The 21,354-nt window shown below is 38.8% G+C and overlaps 1 protein-coding gene across 1 annotated transcript; it reads left to right on the forward strand.

Moving 5' to 3' along the window:
* Positions 1–53: 53 nt before the first annotated feature.
* LOC122748330 (vomeronasal type-2 receptor 26-like) lies at positions 54–20,533 on the forward strand. Its single transcript, XM_043993989.1, is given in 10 exon segments — positions 54–107; positions 1,798–1,864; positions 1,867–2,588; positions 5,595–5,816; positions 6,459–6,585; positions 13,025–13,775; positions 14,311–14,338; positions 16,329–16,341; positions 19,887–19,966; positions 20,462–20,533. Coding segments are annotated over 10 exon segments (2,136 nt in total).
* Positions 20,534–21,354: the final 821 nt, after the last annotated feature.

Below are 21,354 nucleotides of genomic sequence, written 5' to 3' on the forward strand. Positions count from 1 at the left end.
AATGATATGGCAAGAAGCCAAATTGCATTAAGAAAAGAGTGAGAAGAGCGACAATGGATGAACTTATAGACAGCCTTTTCAAGTTTAGCCAGTCACAGGAGATATATGTAGGATAATATTTAGCAAAGACATGGCCATGTTTATAGGCAGTAAGTCATCAGCCACTAGAGAGGGAGAGACTGAAAATAAAGAGTGGAGATGTCAGAGGAGGCAGTTTATTGGAGTAAATGGGATGGAATAGGATTACTTGAAAAGGTAAAGCAGTTAGCGCTGGAAAAGAGTGAGGCAATGTCATCATGTGTAACAGGTATGAAGGAGGAAGTAGTGGCAGAATACAGATGAGTTATAGGAGATGAGAAAGATGAAGTTCCCTCCATTGTTTTTCTGTAAAATATGAAGCAATATTCTCAGATGAGAAGGTGGAGGGAGGTAGAGCCATGGGTGTTTTGTGGAGTAATGAAAAGGTTTGAGGAGCTGCTATGAGAGTGGGATAGTGAACTAATAAGGCAGGTACAACATAAATTTGTAGTGGACCCAGTCAGAATGATTGTGTGAGTTTCTCCACTTTCGTTGCATAGTATGTGTGTAAGAGTAAATGTGGTGAAAAGTGGGAGTGATCCAAGGCTGAGGTTTAGTTGGGCACAATTGGTGAAAAAATAAGGCTAGAGATTCAAGAGAAGAATTGGTTCACTAAGGGGTTAAGACAAGGTAAAGAGAGAGTAGCTAGTGTAAGGGAAATGGCCTGGGAGAGAGTTGAAGGGTCAAGGAATTAGAGATCACAGTGTAGACTCACGTATTGACTGTGCAAGAAAGAGACAGATATAGGGATAGAACTGAAAAGACATGACGACCTGATAAATATAGAGTTTGGGGAAATGAGGAAGTATTTAAAAAACAACTGAGAATTACTCTGAGGGTGAAATCTAGGTGTGGTCTTCTTAGCATTGTTTTATATTTTAATGTGTATTTTTTTTTAATCTCTGAGCACATACTGCCATAATTTTTATGTAGTTTATTTTCTATCTTTATTCCATCAATTTAAAAAAAACTGATTCTGGTTGTTGGTGATAGTTTTTCATGGGCAATTTAACCATTATTCTCCTCTTTGATATTTCTAGGTGTTGTTTTATGTTGCAAGAGTGAGCAACCTAGCTTTAGTTTCTCTCTCTCTCTCTCTCTCTCTCTCTCTCTCTCTCTCTCTCTCTCTCTCTCTCTGTGTGTGTGTGTGTGTGTGTGTGTGTGTCTGTCTGTCTGTCTGTCTGTCTGATATCTTGTAACAGTCACAATTCCCCTACAATGTAAAAATAGCTATTTCATTCTTTTAAACCAGTGCTTAAACCACAAAAATTAGTGTTCTTCTTGAATGATTTTCTGCTTTTACATTCAACCTCTAAAATTATTTATGTATTCCTATTTGAAGCTTATTTTTAGCTTTATGGTCACCATTAAACATTTTCTTAAACAAAGTACAGTAAAAACAATCCTTTCATTGAATAAGTCAATTCAGATTCCAAATAAAATGGAATATAAGTTACAAAATTGAGGTGAGGAGGAAGAGAGATACTAGATGATATATACAGTACAAAAGTTCCTCTAATACTTGTTTTCAAAGGGACCTCAGAAAGGGATAAATATTGGGGTGGTTAGAATTTCCCACTTGATCAGTGCATCATGAACTCATAGAATTTTCTCCTAATAAAGGAAGATCCATGAACTTTGTGATACACTGTACTGCTAGACCTTCACCAGTACCACTTTCATGGAATTCAAAATGACACACACTCCTTTTCCATTCAGATCACCTATGGTCCATTTGAACCTCTCCTGAATGACAAGGTCCAGTTTACTTCCCTTTATCAGATGGCTTTCTATCTGTGGGCATAGTTCGGCTACTGTCCCATTTTGGATGGACCTGGGTGGGGCTGATTTCTACAGATGACATGAGAGGAGAAAAATTCCTCTGGGACATTGCAGAAGAGATGTCCAAGAATAATATCTGTGCAGCCTTTATAGAAAAGATCCCTGTCAGTGAGAGACAGCAATCTGAATCTCATATAGCTTTCATGCCCAGGATTGTGGCCTCATCAGCGAGAGTAATCGTCATTCATGGGGATGCAGATTCACTCATGATCCTGAGACATTCTCAACCTCTTACTCTTACTGCATTTAAATTGTGGGTTGTCACATCTGACTTGGATATTACTCAGAAAGCCCATGTTTACAATAGTTATGCTTTTCACGGTGCTCTAGTATTTAAACACCAGGCTAGTGAAGTTCCCGGTTTTTCTCATTTTCTCAAGAGTGTTAACCCTGTTAAATACCCGGAGGATGTATTCCTGAAGAGCTTTTGGCATTCTGCTTTCAAGTGCTCAGATGAACCTGCAAACCTGGAGGAAGGGGAATGTCCACTAAATGCTTCATTGGAAGATCTGCCGCTGGAATATTTTGACATGACCATGTCTGGCTTGAGTTATTCCATATACAATGCTGTGTATGCTGTGGCATGGGCCCTACATGAAATGCTCCTGATGAGAAGAGAAATGGGATTTGAGAGACATGGAGAAAATGTCACACTTCAACCCTGGAAGGTAACATTCCCTCTAAATCACCCAATCAGGCAATACCCTAGGAATACAAAGAAAGGCAAAAGCAGCCCCTGCATTCCAATGAGGGAGATGATCTATATTGGTACACAATATATTTACACATATGTAAATGTCTGTGTATACATATATAAGTGCTTGTGTATGTACATGTGCGTATATGTATTGAAGGGGGAAGAGAAAGAGATAAATGGAAAAAGAGAGACAGACAGAGAGAGAGAATAAGTGAAGGTAATCTGAAAGGGAGAAGGCATTATCAAGCAAGGTTGGGGTGGGCAGGAAGGTCCCCCTGCAACAGATGGAATTTTAGCTGATCCAAATAGAAGTATGTGTAGAATGGTTAAAAAACAAAAAAACTTTATTCACATTCTCCAAAGAATGGGCTGACCCCTAGTGGAATGAGGCAACATGCAGGCTTGCAGGCCTGTTTTTATAAAGGTGACTTGTTCCTCCCCCACCCTTACAATCTATGCTCAGGTGCTGGCCAGTCAATCAGGGAAATATCCCAGGCCCTCCCCATCAACTTTCTCATAGGAACTTCCTGTGGGAAGTTCTTTGAAAGGGACTATATTTAAATTAACCTCCACCTGTGGACATCAGCCTCTCAAACACCTCTTTCTATTCTTCCTGCTGAATCTGAATTCACCTCTCAGACACTTAAGTTCCCCAGATAGTTTCAATTAACTTTGAGGGGGGTTCCAGGTTCCTCACATATATTTAAAAGTAATAGCAAGTTGTACTTAATAGATTTGCAGTTTCATGTACAATCATCCTATTCTAAGTTCAGAATAAAATGAATTTTTAAAAATTAAAGTCCTACTTATTGAAGGTATCTAGCTAGGTGAGAAATTCAAGCATCTGAAGGCATTTGGCATGGGAGGATGCCTTGTGTCCAGAAAATGCCTTTTCAGGTGAATTGAATTGATTCATGAACAATACAGGTTCATTCAACCACACAATGATATGAGCACAACAGCCTGCTTATGATATCTTTGTACACCAGTGTGAGGGAAAAAAAATCAATCCTCTTCTCAATAATTCTCAGGAACTCATCAGTGATGTGTCAAAGGCTCTTTATTTCCTTCTGAGAAGTAGGCACCCTACTGTGTAGCTAGTGGGTGCAAAGAAAGGGGGCTCACAGGCCCTGTTTTATACCCTAGTCCCTAACACAAATGGACCCTCCACTTTTTCATCATTGGTCCGATTACTCAAGGGTTACAATCTACATGCAAAAACTAGCTAATCAGAATGCAGCATTCCCACCCCTCTTCTTTATATGGGCATAATTTAGGAGTGGACCTTATACTTCCTCATATGTACACAACTCTTGAGTGGACCTTATTGAGACCAGGACTCCTTGAACCATGTGACCTTGCTAGCCTGAAGGGGAGGAGGGGATCTGAGACCTTTGTCCTACAAACAGGTCAGGAGGAGTATGACTGACTGTTATATCCACATTGAGAGGAGACAACTACCTATTTCTCACAATCAGCCCATGGAAATTTAGTGGAGTTTTTTTGTTCTGTTCTGATGGTCCTTATTTTACACTTTTCTGCATCAATGAAAGACTAAGAATGTTTCGTCTTACCTCTGAAATGTAATTCATTTAAATCCTATTTAAATAGCCAGTTCCTTTTTAAAAAATGGAATAAGTCTTCAGAGTTGGGTTCTAAGGATACAAAGACTTAAATGAGCCAACCCCTATCCTCAAGGAGCTCATTCTACTTCTTATAAATACAGGGGTTGTTGGGTAAGTATTGTTATAGTGGGAAAATGGGGTACAGGTTGGGGTTGGGGTTCTTGGGAATTCCTCTTTAAAGAATTACACCCTCTTCAGAACACAAAACTTAGTTGGAATAAGGTGATAGTTTATTTAGGGCCAAGGGAAGGGAAGGGTGGGGGGAGGGAAACCATGAAAGAAATCCTTGGACTTTTCATGGGGAGATTTGGCATAAAGCACATGGCTCAGAGGTACCAAATCTCCTCAAACAGGAGACTGGAAGGTACTTTTATAGGGGACTGATGGGGGTGGCCCATCTGCCCGTGAAAAGTTCCTTTAGTGAGAGAGGACCATCCCCCACTGGTGGTAGCTGGGGGAATTGGGTGAGGAGTGGAGGACCATCCCCCACTGGTAGTGACTAGAGGAATTGGGTGAGGGGTGGCTACGGATCCCTCTTCAGGACACAAAGGCCGCAGCCACACCCAAACTTATCTCCCCAGGGAGATAAGGGAGACCAGAATGAAGGGTAGGAATCCCAAGCTAGCTCAGTCCGATTTGGTTCAGCTTATCTCTCTAGGCGTTATCTGTCCTCTGGTTTAGTTTCTCAAGGAGAAGATTCCTTGGTGTGCCCCAGAGAAATTCTGGGGTGCTCTGCACCCCATGACAGTATGAAGTAGCCAATGTGTATATGTGACCAGAATGGTAATGTGGTTAATAATAAATACAAGATACTTTTTCATATTTTGCTGCTCAAAACCAGAATTTCCTCCTTTCATTTTATAAACTCCAATATATTGTAGGGCACTCTAGATAAATGTCAACTTGTTTATTAAAAATTGCAACTGGGGGGCAGCTAGGTGGTACAGTGGATAAAGCACTGGCCCTGGATTCAGGAGAACCTGAGTTCAAATCCGGCCTCAGACACTTGACACTTGCTAGCTGTGTGACCCTGGGCAAGTCACTTAACCCTCATTGCCCCACAAAAACAAACAAACAAACAAACTCTGCAGGTTTCTGAATTTGCCCACTGGAGGTAGCTGCTCAGAAAATGGATTTTAAGGGCTAAGCCCTACCCTTTAAAAAAATGACAAATATCATAACTTGAGTTTCCAGCAACTTGACGCATCTAGCATAGAACATTACACAATGTCTGATATTTTTCATGAAAAAGAAAGAATATATTAATTTCCTGCACTCCTCTCAGATCTTGATGTTCAACCCACACTACTCTCAGGCAACAGGAAGTGACTGAGATTTCTCTTCCCACTTAGCTCCACACCTTTCTGAGGAACATCCATTTTAATAATAGTGCTGGAGACCAGGTAGTCATGGATGAGCAAAGAAACCCTGTGGCTAAATATGATATCATGAATTACTTGATCTTCCTCAAGCAAAATGAAGTGTTTGTGAAAGTTGGGCAGTTCATTCCCAAATGTCTTCTGGATCAAAATTTCACCATTTCTGAGAATTCAATAGTATGGGGTGATTCAAAGGTTTGTACAAATTTGAACGTCAAGTTTTCATTTCTAGCCACAAAAATTATTCTTACCCTTTTAAGTTCCTCTACAAGTCACAATAATGAAAAGATTTTCTCTTTTACCTACTTTTCATTCACAACAAGCATATGAATATCAAAGAAAAAGAACCAACCATAGAGGTTTTAAAAATTCTTTAAATCTTTGTTATGTGCTACAGTATCCAATTAATATAGGACATATATGATAAATAAGCTATATGGTATTGTATGTAATATTATGCTTTATTATATATGATAATATTGCTATACTTTACATTATTCATGACAACAAAGTATGAGTATGTTACATATGAGTATAGCATTAATTGGATGTTTTGGCACACAAAACATGTTGTATCTATCTATGTGTGTGTGTGTGTGTGTGTACATATATACATCCCTGGAAAGTATACTACCAGGGTAAATGAATTTACCAATAGATACTCCCTTACCACCAGCTGGTCTATATAGCAATGATTTTCTGAACATATATATAATATATAATTGCTGAAATTCTTTCTAAAATGTTTTCTTAGCCAGTACCAAAGCAACATTATTTACTTTGATAGAACAATTACAAATCCCATCCTTCATGACATTTACTTTCCTTATTTTTCAGACTACTCCAGAGTCTGTGTGCAATGAGAGTTGTGGTTCTGGATTCAGGAAACTGTCTTGTGAAGGAAAGCCTGCCTGCTGTTTTGACTGTGTCCAGTGCTCAGAGGAAGAAATTTCTAATCAGAGAGGTAAATGTCTAAAACCAATTCTCCTCCCTAAATCCCAGATAACTCTCCTTCATAAGAATGAGGGAACAGACTATAACCTCTTCCAAGTTCTTCCAGTCACATGCAAATGATGGAAACATTACTCCATGAGCCCTCTTTTTATATTGAACATGGGTAGCCAGTGGGAAAGTCCAAATTAAAAATACACACACAGAGTAATGACCAACTATGAAGAATGAGCCCACAGAGTTTGTGAACTCTGGGGGGAGGGGAACAGCTCTGTTTCACTGTGGGTACTAGTCTAGGGAAAATTTGGCTGCCTTTTGATGGGACACACTGGAAAGATTCTCTACCTGGGACACTCATTCAAGAATCCTCTAGTTTTGTAGGGATCAATTATTGGGTTTTTTAAAAAATAATTATTGGGTTTTTACAACTATTGTTTTTGATTTTGTTTTGTTTTGTTTTGGCCTGGCAATGAGGGTTAAGTGACTTGCCCAGGGTCACACAGCTTGTGAAGTGTCAAGTGTCTGAGGCCAGATTTGAACTCAGGTCTTCCTGAATCCAGGGCTGGTGCTTTATTTTTGTTTTAATCTGAAATCAGCTTTCTGTTTGTTTCTTTTTCAAGGCAGACCAGATTTTTTTTGGTAATTTTGATTTGTTTCAATAAGTATTAGTATGAATTGATTTACTAAATCCACTATAAGCATACATAATATGGATATATCATTCTCCTTAGAGCACTGGTGCCTAGAAATGCAATCAGATCACCCAAGAGGATTCCTATTTAAAGGAGTGCCACATGATTGAACAATTAAGGATATTGAGCATTTTGAAATATGATATTAATACTCTGGTGATGTATGAAGTATTAAGTCATGTAAAGAGAAAGAAAAATCTGTTTTCCATAAATTGCTTAAGGATATAGCCTCTTAAATTCCTGGTAAGGTAGGAATGTTCTAAAGTACTTGGAAATGAATTTCCAGGCCTTTGTTTTTTAAATAAGTTTTTTGCTGATTTCTTCTGTCTTTTACATTACCAGAAGATCCCCAGTGTCTTTTCCCCTCCTAGAGAGTCATTCCACATAACAAATATTATTTTAAGAGAGAAAATAAAACAGAAAAAAATGACTGATACATTGAAAAAAATCTGAAAATGTGTAATGCAGACACCTGCATCCCTCTCTTCTCCATTAAGGAGTGGGCTGCAGGTGTCTTCTCATATCTTTTCAATTGAGTCCATAGAGTTATTTCGCCAAGAAACATCCCCAAAGATTTTTTTCCTATCCAACCACTTTCCTTCTTTTCCTGGGTGCATTATGTTGCCTACAGCTTTTTCAGTTTCATGTAATCCAAGTTATTGATTTTATCTTTTGTAATTGTCTCTATCTCTTCGGTGGTTAAGAATATATTCCCTACACATAGATGTGAATATATGATCTGTTACTCCTCTAGGTTTTTATAGTTTGATATTTAATATTAAGGTTCCATATCCATTCTGAATTATGGAATATAGGTTAAGGTATAATCTAAGCCTAAATTCTATCAGACTACTTTCCAGTTTTCCCAGCAGTTTTTATAAAATGAGTTTTTTTGTAGGCAAGTTATATTTTCTACTTTATTGTACACTGGATTGAGTTGTGGTATTTCTGATTCTCCCTTATTTAGTCTGGTCTATGGATTTATCTCTTTATTTCTTAATCAATACTAGATGATTTGATGACTGCTTATATATGTGTGTGTACATATATATATATATATATGTATATGTATATAATATAGTTTGAGGTCTGAAAGTGCTATTTGCCCTATTTATTTTCATAATTCTCCTTGCATTTTAGACTTTTTTTGCTTTTCTAAATGAATTTTTATCAAGTTCTATAAAGCATCTCCTTTGTAATATGATTGGAATAGCATTAAAAGTTGTAACAATTGAAGTGACGCCACCTGCTGGAGAGTTACTGTAGGAAAGCTCCGCCATGAGGAGAAGGTGGCTGAGGGCAAGCCATGTGGCTTGGAAGGTCAGCTCCTTGGTGTCAGGAAGTGACATTTGCTCATGGGTACTGTCTATCAAAGCTACCAGCCAATTAGCTTGGAGCTGTTGGGGGGGGGGTGTTGGGGGGGGGGGAGACACGCTGTTTTGGTTTTTGAGGAGAGGCTTCTGGGAGGAAGAAGGAAGCATTGGGTCCTTTTTGTTCCTAACCTCGTCATGGCAGGTCAGATGATGGGGTCTCTTAGAAATAGTTAGATTGTTACCTTTCTCTCTGATCATTAGACCCTAATGCTCTTTCATAAATGCTTAAAAGTCTAAATTCTTGCTAAAGTCTCTAATTTGTTGGCAACCACTCATTAGATTTTTTAGACAGTATAGCTAGATAGCAACTTTACAAAGTATAAATTAAGATTGGTAGTATTGCCATTTTTATTATATTGGCAAGGCCTAGTTATGAGCACTGAATAATTCTTCCAGTTCTTTAATTGTTTTTTCTTTCATTCAAGGGCACTTTGCAGTTGAACATATGAGTCTTTTCTGTGCTTTCATAGGTCAATACCCAGATATTTTATGAATTTTGCTATTATTTAGAACAGAACTTTTATTTCTATTATTCCATCTTGTGTTTTGTTAATATTACATAGAATTGCTGTTGATTTTACTGAAGCTATTAATCATTTCAGAATTTTTGATGACTCCCTCAGTACCATTTCAGTAGCAAATAGGGACAGTTTTATCTCTTTTTAAATCTATCTTTGTCTTTAATTTCTTTATCTTGTCTTATTGCTTTTGCTAGCATTTCCAGAATTATTAAAAAATAATACCGGAGAGATCAGGCATCCTTGTTTCACTCCTTTTATTTATCTTTCTGTTAGACACAAGCAAAAGAGAAGGATATTGAAACTCCAGTCACTATTACATTGCTGACAGTATGTTCTTGCACTTCAGTTGATATTTCCTTTATGAATTTGGATGCTAAGGCATTTTGAGGATATACATTTATTCTGACATTGGCTTGTTTTCTATGATTCTTTTCAGTATAATTTTATATAGCCTTTTATTGGAATATTTGCTTTTGCTTTGTCAGATAGTATGATTGTGAGTCTTGCTTTGGGGGATTCACTTGATGTATAGCAATTTTTTATCCTAATTTTAATTTTTGTCTGTCTTTTTTTAATGTTTCCCATAAGCAACAAAATTATAGGGTTTTGTTTATCCAATCTGCCACTCTTTTCATTTTATTGGATTGTTTAATCCATTCCCATTTAATGTTATAACAAGTTTATAATTTTTTCTCTCTACCTCTGATATTGGATTTTTCAATTTATGGCATTTCCCCTCTTCTGCTATAAACACAGTACTATGTCCTCTCACTTAATTTAACTTAATTTGTTTTTTTTAAGGTAGCTCTTTTTCCATTGGCTCTCTTCCTTTTGCCCAAATCCTCCTCTTCCATTTGTCATCCCTTTCACTTTGAGGTTTTCCTTATTAGTTTCTTTTAATTTTCTGTTTTATCTGATTATTTTGTTTCCCTTTTTGTCCTCTCAAACAGATTCCCCTTTTCTCTCCTCCCTTTAACTTATCTTATTCATTTTTTGCACTCCTTTCCAGAGAGGGATTCTTTCACCTTCTTCATTATCTATGTTCTCTTTCCATTTACTCTAGACCCGAATTCTCTGTTCCTGTGCACCCTCCTCCCATAATTATCAAGTCTCTCTCTATTCTCTATATACCTCATGGAATCATAACCTAAAAAATATGCATACTGAGTTCTCCCTTCTTGGAACTTTCTGTGACTGTTTTGTAGATCTTGCCTCACATTCACAGTTCAGACGCTGCCATGCTGGGACTGCAGGGTTGGTTTCTGTAGTTTGGAGCTCTGAGGCACTGGGAGGAATTGAGGTGGGGAATGATGTCAAGATCCATTTCAGGTCCAGAAATATGTTCTTCTCCCTCTCCCTCTTTCTTCCACTTTCCTGCAGAGAGCTTTTGCAGCACAAATGCTACCTACAATTACAGTGATGGAGGTCTGTCAGGACCCCAGCAAACTTCTGTAGCACTACTGTGACAAGGGCTCTCTCTCTCTCTCTCTTGGCCTGAGCAAAATTCTGAAGCCTGGTGCCAATACCCACACAGCACTAGAAATGGGGAAGGTATATCAGGGTGTGGATTTGGGTTTTCTTGCAAGCCTTTGCATTGGGTCCTTAGATCATATGTCAGGTCCTTTGTTCAACCAGTGCAGCCTTGCTGCCAAAAGTGTGATGGCCAATGGGGGAGAGTGTGCTGAGTCAGCTTGGGCTAGGTGTTAGTTTTGTTTTGTTTTCCTTTCTTCTGGATTCTGGGTGTCCTAGGCCATGGAGACAGGTGAAGTTGCTTTCTCTTTGGACTACAGTTTCTCTATTGGAGAGGAGGGAGAGGTTATGAGGATCAGAGAAAATGTCTAGCCTTCCATCTTGTTGATCACAGGACCTGGAAGTCCAATTTCCAAGACTGTCACAGAGAATCAGAGGATTCTACATATTAAATAATGAAGGAGAATCTGGAGGCAGATTATTTACTATCCTGGGAGAAAAATGTGAAGATCCAGAAGCAGAGAAAGATAGGCCTTCATAACTTGTCAATATGGTATTGAACCACAATAGAATTACAGACTGTGGTTAGGTCTTTTTTTTTCCAGGAAAGGATTTGTCACTGTGGGTGGAAATCCAGGATATCTGGATCAGGAAAGTAAGCAAAGTAACGAAGTCTTTACCAGGCACCTGAAAAATGGTTAAGTGTCAAAGCAGGTAGTTTAGCCTAAAGGAACATTATAGATGCCTTCAGATATTTCCAAGGTTGTCCACAGGAATTTGGATTAGACATGATCTGCTTGCCCACAAAGAGAACTAGGAACAAAGGATGTAAAATTAATCTATACGAGGGCATGCTCAATGGATAAACTTTTTTGGATAATGTATAAAACATTTTATTGAGAGCCTATTGGTTCCCTCTCATCATAGGTCTTCAATCAAAGGCTGAACATTGGTTATTTTTGGAGGGGATTGTTGTTCTGATACAATTTGGCATGAATAGCCTCTCAGATATGTTCTTACTCTGAAGCTCCATGGTGACTTAATTTTGGTCATATGTGTTTTCCCAAATCTTCTAATTTCCCAATCCAGGTTGTCTGTTTTATAATTCCACTAGATTATCACTCATTCTCTCTTCATTTCCAAATCTTGCTTTTCCTTATCCAAGTCTTCTCAACCATATTTCTCACTCCCCCCCATTTCATTATAAAAGTACATGCAAATGATTACAAATGCTGGCTCACTTTGTCATTGTCATATATTCTGATCATTTAAATAAGGTATAACCTTTCAAAACCATACGACATTCTTGACTACACATCCTAGGCAATTCCAATAATTATTCTGTAAAGTCTCTATCAAATGAACTTTTTTCCCCAAAATGTTAAGCATATACTATGAATTCAGATATGCAAATTGGGTCTAATATTGTCAGCTGTTAGTATAGGAAGAGAAGAAACATTGCAAATTATGCTAATCAATTAATAGCATCTGAATTATCAACTGAAATACCTGAATGGTATTGGATTTATTGTCAATTGCTTTCTTAAGACATCCTCTGAACATATCACCATTACTTAAAAATCTATTAATTGGTTAGACATCATCAGGAGGGACTTTGGGGAAGAGGGTTGTAAGGGGCTAAAATTCTAGCTAGTCTATCTAAAATATCTAATGAGTGGTTGCCAATAAATTATAAGCTTTAGCAAGAGTTTAGACTTTTAAACATTTATTAAGGAGAATAAGAATTTGGTGAGGAGAAAGAGAAAGGCCTAGATTCATCCATCTATTATAGGGAGAGCATATTTCTAGCTCCACTCTCCACCAGTGTCCTGAGGAAAAAGAGTGAGAGAGCCAGCCTCACCCCCTCTTCCTCCCACAAGCAAACGTCACTTCCTGACGCCAAAGAAAAGCTGCATGGCCTTGCCATTAGAGGCCTTCTCCTCATGGTGGAGCTTTCCTACAGTAAGTCTCCAGGTGATGTCATTCCAATCATTACAGGGTAATGTAGGAAATTATTTTGCTTTTATGGTAAACATTAACATTTGCTACTCCAATTACTGCCACCCTGAAATATGAGATTGAAAAAAGAAATGTTAGGGTGTTTACTTTCTATTCATATATGATAACAATGAGAATATATTAGCACTATGTCAATCTGAAAGGATATATATTTTGAGAAAGAATGTGACATATCCACCAAATCTTGATCAATTTGGGCAATGTGGAAATGAACTTGTTCATTATGTTGCATACTTAGTGGCACTACATCTGACTATTTCAGAAGGGTTCTATAGAGCCAGCAGGATTGATTTGATATGATATAATGATTTTATTGATCTGGGGCTAAGGTGAAGTTATTAACTGTAACATAATGAGACTCTTTTTGTTCCTTGCAGACATGGACCATTGCATGAAATTCCCAGAGGATAAGTATCCAAATAAAGCGAGAGATAACTGTCTTCCAAAGACTGTGACCTTCCTCACTTTCAAAGAGTCCTTGGGATTGACTTTAACTTGTATAGCTCTTTCATTTTCTGTCATCACATTTCTGACTCTTGTGATATTTCTGAAGTGTCGAGACACTCCCATGGTCAAAGCCAATAACAGGACTCTCAGTTACACACTCCTCATATCCCTTACCTTGTGTTTCCTCTGTTCCATGCTCTTCATTGGCCATCCAACATCAGCAACCTGCCTCCTACAACAAACTATATTTGGAATTGTTTTCACTGTGGCTGTTTCTTCTATTTTGGCCAAAACTATCATTGTGGTTCTGGCCTTTAAAGCCACAAAAGCAGGAAGCAAGATGAAAAGGTGGGTACAACCTAGAGTTTTTAATTTTGTTGTTTTCATCTGCTCTATGATCCAAGTGATTCTCTGTGGCATCTGGCTGGCAACCTCTCCACCTTACCCAGGACTAGACTTACACTCAGAACCTGGACATATAATCATTATATGCAAAATAGGTTCTGTCATCACCTTCTACTGTGTCTTGGGTTACATGGGCTTTCTGGCCCTGTGGAGCTTCATAGTGGCTTTTTGGGCCAGGAACCTTCCTGACACCTTCAAAACAGAGAGAAATACCTTCAAATATCTAAAGCAGAAAGAAGATTCTAGAAGGAGTCATTCTGAAATTTTAACTGGGAGGTACATCTGACAGGATAAGAGATTCCTGAAAAAATTATTGGAATCCATTTAAGAAAGCTATCATTGGTGATAATCTGAATCTTTACCAGGTTCTCATAGCTATTGTTATTTTCAACTAGACCATCATCTCTGGATTATCATAATTGTCTGTGGGATACTTCAAATGTCTCTTGTTCTCCACATTAAGTTTATAATTCAAGCCTGCAAATTCTTCCTACATATCAATGGGAATTCACTTTGCTACAATTCAATACCCCAAATATTAAAATGCCTACTATGTGACATGTACCATCATAAATGACGAGGACACAAACAGTGATATAACAAAGGATCTATCCTCAGAAAGTTGAAAATATAACCAAGAGGGAGAAATATACACACTTAACTAAGATGCAAATCAGAGTGAGAAATTTAAAGGATGGTTAAAGCTCACAGTTAAGTTTACAAATAGAAATTAGAAAGAGAAATATAGTCTCTGCCTTAAGGCAGGGTCAGAGAAGGCTTTGTGAAGTATTTGGCATGACTTGTGCCAAAGTAAGGGACCTAATCTGATGGAGTTAGGGGTGAGTTAGTACTAGATGTGGGCTATAGAATAAACAAAGATACAGAGAAAAGAAATGGCATGATGAGAAAAGCAAATGGAGAATTAATTCAGTTTGGCTGGAATGGAAAGAATATGAAGGGAATTACATGAAATAAACCTGGAAGGCACACTGGAATCATATTGTGGAGGGCATTACATACCAGTATAGGATTTAATGTGATATTAAATAGGTTATGTCAAGTCACTGATTATTTTTAGTAGAGGAAGAGAATGACAAGAGTCGTTCATTAGTTGTACAAACAGAAGCAACGCATCCAAAATAAGAAGGGAGGCAGAACGCTGGGAAACAATTTTTATAGCCAGTATTTCTAATAAAGGCCTCATTTCTAAAATATATAGGGAACTAAATCAAATTTATAAGAATGTAAGTCATTCCCGAATTGAGAAATGGTCATATGAACAGGCAGTTTTTTGATGAAGAAATAAAAAGCTATCTATTGTCATATGAAAAAATGCTCTAAATCACTATTGACTAGAGAAACGCAAATTAAAACAACTCTGAGGTACCACCTCACACTTCTCAGATTGGCTAATGTGACAGAAAAGGAAAATAATAAAAGTTGGAGAAGCTGTGGAGAAAATAGAACACTAATGCATTGTTGGTGAAGCTGTCAACTGATCCAACCATTCTGGAGAGCAATTTGGAACTATACCCAAAGGGCTATGGGACTATTCATACACTTTGACCCAGCAATACCAATATTCAGTCTTTTTCCCAAGGAGATCATAAAAAAGGGAAAAGGACCCACATGTACAAAAATATTTATAGCTGCTCTTTTTGTGGTGGCAAGGAATTGGAAATTGAGGGGATGTCCATCAATTGGGGAATGACTGAACAAGTTATGGTATATGAATATAATGGAATACTATTGTGCTGTAAGAAATGAGCAAGAGGAGTTCAGAGAAACCTGGAAGGACTTACATGAACTGATGCTGAGTGAGATGAGCAGAACCAGGAGAACACTGTACGCAGTACAACATTGTGTTTCGATCATCTGTGATAGATTTGATTCTTCTCAGCAATACAATGGTCCAATATAGTTCCAAAGGACTCATGATGGAAAATGCTTTCCACATCCAGAAAAAAAGAACTGTGGAATCTAGATGCAGATTGAGCCATACTATTTCTACTTTTTTTGTTTTTCTTTTTTTTTTTTTTGTTTTTCCCTTTTGTTCTGATTCTTCTTTCACAGAATGACTAATGCAGAAATATGTTTAATGTGATTATACATATATAACTTGTATTGCTTGGTGTCTTGAGGAAAGGGAAGGGAAGGGAGGGAGAAAAATTTGGAAGTAGAAATCTTATAAAAACAAATGTTGAAAACTATCTCTACATATAACTAGAAAATAATAAAATACTCTTATTATTTTTAAAAAAGAGTTGTTCATTAGGAAGATTATTCTGCAATTGTATGTGATGTTTAAAATCTAATGTGGGTCCTAACCTGCTCCCCCCACAGTTTGTGTGTGTATGGGGGGGGGGCTGGCTAAGATTACTGATAAATTCAGCAAGAGTTTAGGCTTTTAAGTATTTATTAAAATATATTAGATGGGGCAGCTAGGTGGCACAGTGGATAGAGCACCAGCCCTGGAGTCAGGAGTACCTGAGTTCAAATCTGACCTCAGACACTTAACACTAACTAGCTGTGTGACCCTGGGCAAGTCACTTAACCCCAATTGCCTCACGGAAAAAAAAAAGTATATTAGAAGTTAGTGAAGAAAGAGAATGGAAAACCCTAGCTTAAATCTATGTGGGATAGCCAGAGAGAAACCCTTGCTTTTCCTAGCAGCCCACATGAAGTTCTGCCACCAAGCTGATATCCTAATGAAAAAGAGCCGTCTTCACCTGTCTCCCTCCCTGAAAGGGGAAGTCCTTCAAGCTGATTGGTTGAGGGTGGTCTCCTGTTGATGTTGTAGTCCACAGCCTCTGAGAACAACATGCCACTCAGGGCCAGTCAGGTGTGGTTGTTTTAATCATTCTTAAGTAGGTTCTCTGTCACTTTCTCAGTCTCACCCAATTCAATCAATTCCAAATCAATCTTCAGGTAGGGCCACTGGGTGTCTGCCAAATCCCATTATTTTATCACATGTGCAAATAATTAATTGGAGAGATGACATACTAGGGCAAGAAGAACTTTCAGCAACAGATTATCTCAGGTGAAGTAATGACTCAATTATGAGTCTGAATTGGTAGTAGGATGATAATGCCATTATCAGAAATGGAAAACTTAGAAGAAAGAGAATGTTATTGGTACAAGATCAACTCAGTTTTGATATCACATATATCAGTATAGCTTATCATATTGTTCATCTTTCATTTTTGAAGATGACCAGTAACAACACGTGATATCTTGATTTGTTCAGGAATTGGATTTGAGTTAGAGTTGCATGAAGTCATCAGCCTCACTCTCTCTTTCAGAGTTATGGAAATCCAGTGGCAAGACAAAAATAAAGACAACTGATGATAGCCCAGGTTGACTATGGTGTTTTGATGTCTGACCAAGCTCTAAGCACTCCACAGCACCTACTTCAGTTGCCTTGATGGCCATTGGAACAAATTGTTCTTATGCATCTATTGCACTTGCGGATGTCTTCACATCCTTGGGGTAGACATCTCCTTAACTCACCAATTGATTTGAGGCCTACTTCCAATTGATTTGAGGCCAACCTGGTTTAACTATAGTTTGGATGGTTTTACTGGGGTTTGACCCCTGTAACCCCATTTGGCCTCTATAGAAGTAATAGAAAACTACTGAAGGTTAGGGAGATGATTTGGAGGGTTGAGTGAGGGATGTATTGAAGAGAAGAAAGACTAAAAGCATGGAAATCGATGAGGTTATTGTAGTATTCTAGGTAAGGAGATGATGAGGACCTGAATTAAGGTAGAGGCTGAAGATGGAGAAAAGGGGCCAACATTCCTTCATACACACTACAACATAAACTAACATTATACTCTTTTACCTATGAATATTCCAATTTAATCCATTCACATATCCACCTCTTAAAATTCTTCTTTCTTTAAGTCTTAGTTCTAGGCAGGGCAGCTAGGTGGCGCAGTGCATAGAGCACTGGCCCTGGATTCAGGAGTACCTGAGTTCAAATCTGGCCTCAGACACTTAACACTTACTAGTTGTGTGACCCTGGGCAAGTCACTTAACCCCAATTGCCTCACTAAAAAAATTTTTTTAAAAAGGTTAGTTCTAGGCATACCCAAATAATTGGTATTATAGTTTGGTTGGTATGTGATGTAAGGTCTTTGATCACCTGTGACTTTCACCAACCAATCTCACCATCAAACTACTTCATGTCTCTAGCCATCATCCCCACATACTCCCCATCAGAAACTTGGATTCTGCCCTGTAATGACCCTAGGCTTTTCCTTTATAGATGAGCTTTTCCTTTATTTTGTTGGAACCAATCCTACACCTTACTTCCTTTTCCACTGACTCCGAACCTCACCCTAGGAACTTAACCCTCCCCCCCTTTCAAGTTTTCTTTTATGGATGGTCTTTCCCCATCAGAACACACAAGAACAACATCTATATTGTACTGTATTTTTATTTATTTTGTTAAACATTTCCCAATTATATTTTCATAGGATTTGGGAGTTTTGTGATGATCCTGTGAGTTTGACACCTCTGCTGTTGGGGAGGAGGGGGAAAGGTATATCTAGTGAGATCAGAGAGTAGATTAAACCCTTATGAAAGATTTAATGGGCTAAACAAAGGAGTCTGTATTTGATCAAACAGGTAATAAATACAGAGCACAGGAGTGACATGTTCAGATCTAGGAAAACCACTTTGGCAACTGTGTGTAGGATAGTTTAGAGAGAAGAGAGACTTGAGGCAGGGGATCAATTTAAAGATTTTCAGCAGGGTAAGGTTCTGAGCAAGATCATGGGTACAGAAGTATAGAAATGCAGAAAGCTGTGAGGGATGTAACATAAGAACAATCTTCAAGACTTGGCAGCTGATTGGATATGGGTGGTAAGGGATGTTCTGAGGTTGTGCAACTGAGTGTCTGGAAGGTCTCTTGATCAGAACAGGAAAACTCAGAAGAAGGGGTGGGTTTTTTGGGGAGGAGATAAAGAGTTCTGTTTTGAACATGTTAATTTTGTTGTTGTTCAGGCATTCAGGTGTGCCTGACTCTTTGTGACCCCATGGACCATAGCATGCCAGGCTGTTCTATTCTCCACTATTTCTTTCTTTTTCTTTTTTCTTTCTTTTTTTTTTGGGGGGGGGGGGCAGGTCAATGAGGGTTAAGCAACTTGCCCAGGGTCACACAGCTAGTAAGTGTCAAGTGTCTGAGGCTGGATTTGAACTCGGGTCTTCCTGAATCCAGGGCCGGCGTTTTATCCACTGTGCCACCTAGTTGCCCTCCACTATCTCTTGATGTCTATTCAGGTTCATGTTCATCATTTCCATGATACTATCTATCTATCTCATCTTTTGTCATCCCCTTTTCCTTTTGCCTCAATCTTTACCAACATCAGGGTCTTTTCCAATGAGTTCTGTCTTCTCATTATGTAGCCAAAGTGTTTAAACTTCAGGTTCAGTATATGACCTTGAGATGCCTACTAAACGTCCAAGTTGAAATGTCTAATAGCAAGACTAGGGCTGCATATTTAGATCTGGGAATCATTTGTATGTATTGATTGTAATTAAACCCAGAGAAGCTCAATGAGATCACCAAGAGAGAATCTAGAGAGCGAAGAGAGGATGGTCCAGGACTAAGACTTGAGGTATACTAGCAGTTTTGTTGTTGAGATGTTTCAGTCATTTCTGACTCACTGTAACCCCATTTGGAGTTTTCTTAACAAAGATATTGGAGTGCTTTGCCATTTCCTTCTCCAGCTCATTATATAGATGAGGAACTGAGGCAAACAAAATTAAGTAACTTGTCCAGGATCACATAGCTAGTGTCTGCGGCTGGATTTGAACTCAGGTCCTTCTAATCATCTTCTACTCTGGAACTTAGGGTGAGATCTTTTAATACATCCACCCTTAACAGGGCTGTGAGAATCGCACTATCATAAGAAGATAGAAAAAGCATTTATTAGGCACTTACTAGGTATTGAACCTTGTACTGATAGGCAGTGCCCTGAGGCCAGAGAGTTGCAAAACTCCTCAGGTTACTTAGTTCACTCTGCAACTTAGACCAAGCCAGCCAGCTCCTCCTTCAATAAGATTGTACTTTCTGGTAAAGCACCAGCCTTGGATTCAGGAGTACCTGAGTTCAAATCTGGCCTCGGACACTTGACACTTACTAGCTGTGTGACCCTGGGCAAGTCACTTAACCCCCATTGCCCCGCAAAAAAAAAAAAAAAAAAAAAGATTGTACTTTCTATGATCAGCTCCCAGCCCTTTATGCCCCTTTCCCCAGCAAAACCCTTCTTGGCAAGAGACACAGCACCAGTGAACCTTTCCCTCCATAGGCTTCTGCTTTGCTCAATTGTCTCTCAGGCAGCTAAGCCTCTTCGGAATGAGACTCTTCATAGATCCTAGTCAAGGTGGTTGAGTTTCTGAACATAATGTCTTCTTCATCAGGACTGCTCTCCAAACTATTACCTAATTCAAATAATTTGGTAAACCCCTGTAGACCATTTCTTCTCCTTCAAGTCCTCTTACTAATTGTTCATTGTTAGTTTCCTTTTTTTCTTCAAGGAAATCTAACTCACTTTTCAATGAGCAACAGATGCTTTCTATTCATTGTTTTCATAGAACCCACACTGGTTTTTAGTGTTATTTTATACAGTGGCATATCACCCAGTATTGTGAAACAGAGTAGATATAATCTCTCCATTCATTTGTAGGTTTCTTAAAGCAAAAGGTTTCTCCATACAACCAGGTCACTTAGATATAGTTCTTCATAGTAGACCTGGCCATTGTACTTTTGTTTATTCTGTCTGAATTCTTCCAAGATAAGGTCAAAGCTGGTTGGAAAGCTTCTTTCACATTTTCTCCCAACTGGGAAGTTTATTAACAGGTTGTTACTGTATCTCACACTTCATTTCTGCTGGAGTTGTACACATGAACATAAAATGCTACATGTGATCCCACTAAGATTTTTGTATGGGTAGGGTGTAGGAGTCAGTGATGCTGCTGCCATGGAGACAGATCCCTTAGAAAAGGAGGGCCTGGAATTTTTCTAAGCTTTCCTCCTCGCCCCTCTAAACCACCCGAAAAAAAGCTTCTCTGGACCAGACCTTCAAATTTCGTGCAGAACCAAGGAAAACATGATCCAAGCTCCCAAGCAGGGAGGGGGAAACATTTGCTCTGCTAATCAAGAAAACTAGAGTAGGGCCAAAGACAAGGTGGGTGCACAGAGGCCTCTGGGTATTGTAGTCCAACCTATAACCAAGTTTAAGAGCACGGCCCAAGGAACTGGGATGGAGATGCATGGGCAGCTGGCCCTCATCCGGCCAGAAGGGAGCCATCCCTGAAGGTCTGATTCACCCCTTGGCCTGATGAAGAAGTGGTCCTTGGACAGTCGACTAGAGATTGGACTTTGAGGGGACGTCACTCACAGATGCTTGCTCCGCCCACAGGAAGCACCGCCCACCAGCTCAACCCAAGCAAACCCCTCCTTCTCACTAACTTCTTCCCCGCCCTTCCCCCTTCTCGTCCTCCCTTACCTATCCCCTTTACCCAGTGTCGACTCCTCCCCATTCCTTTCCCCTACCGTCCTCTGGAACCTAGGGAGTGAATGAATTAGTAAACAAATAAAGCATATTTATTAAGCACTTAGTATATGCAAAGTACTCTGTTAAGTAAGTTTCATCAAGACACATCCTGTCCTCAAGAAACTCACATCATAACGGGGAAGACAACACAGGGGGAAAGTTTCACCACCAAGTCAGAGGGAAAGATTCCATGGTCCTTAGGGGGCATCAGGCAATCCGATGATCCTGCCTCTTTTTGAATGCCAATTCCACTGACCAAATGATATCAGTTCCTAATGTTGTCATTTGAC

Source organism: Dromiciops gliroides, chromosome 3 (genome assembly GCF_019393635.1).
Source record: "Dromiciops gliroides isolate mDroGli1 chromosome 3, mDroGli1.pri, whole genome shotgun sequence".
NCBI lineage: Eukaryota > Metazoa > Chordata > Mammalia > Microbiotheria > Microbiotheriidae > Dromiciops > Dromiciops gliroides.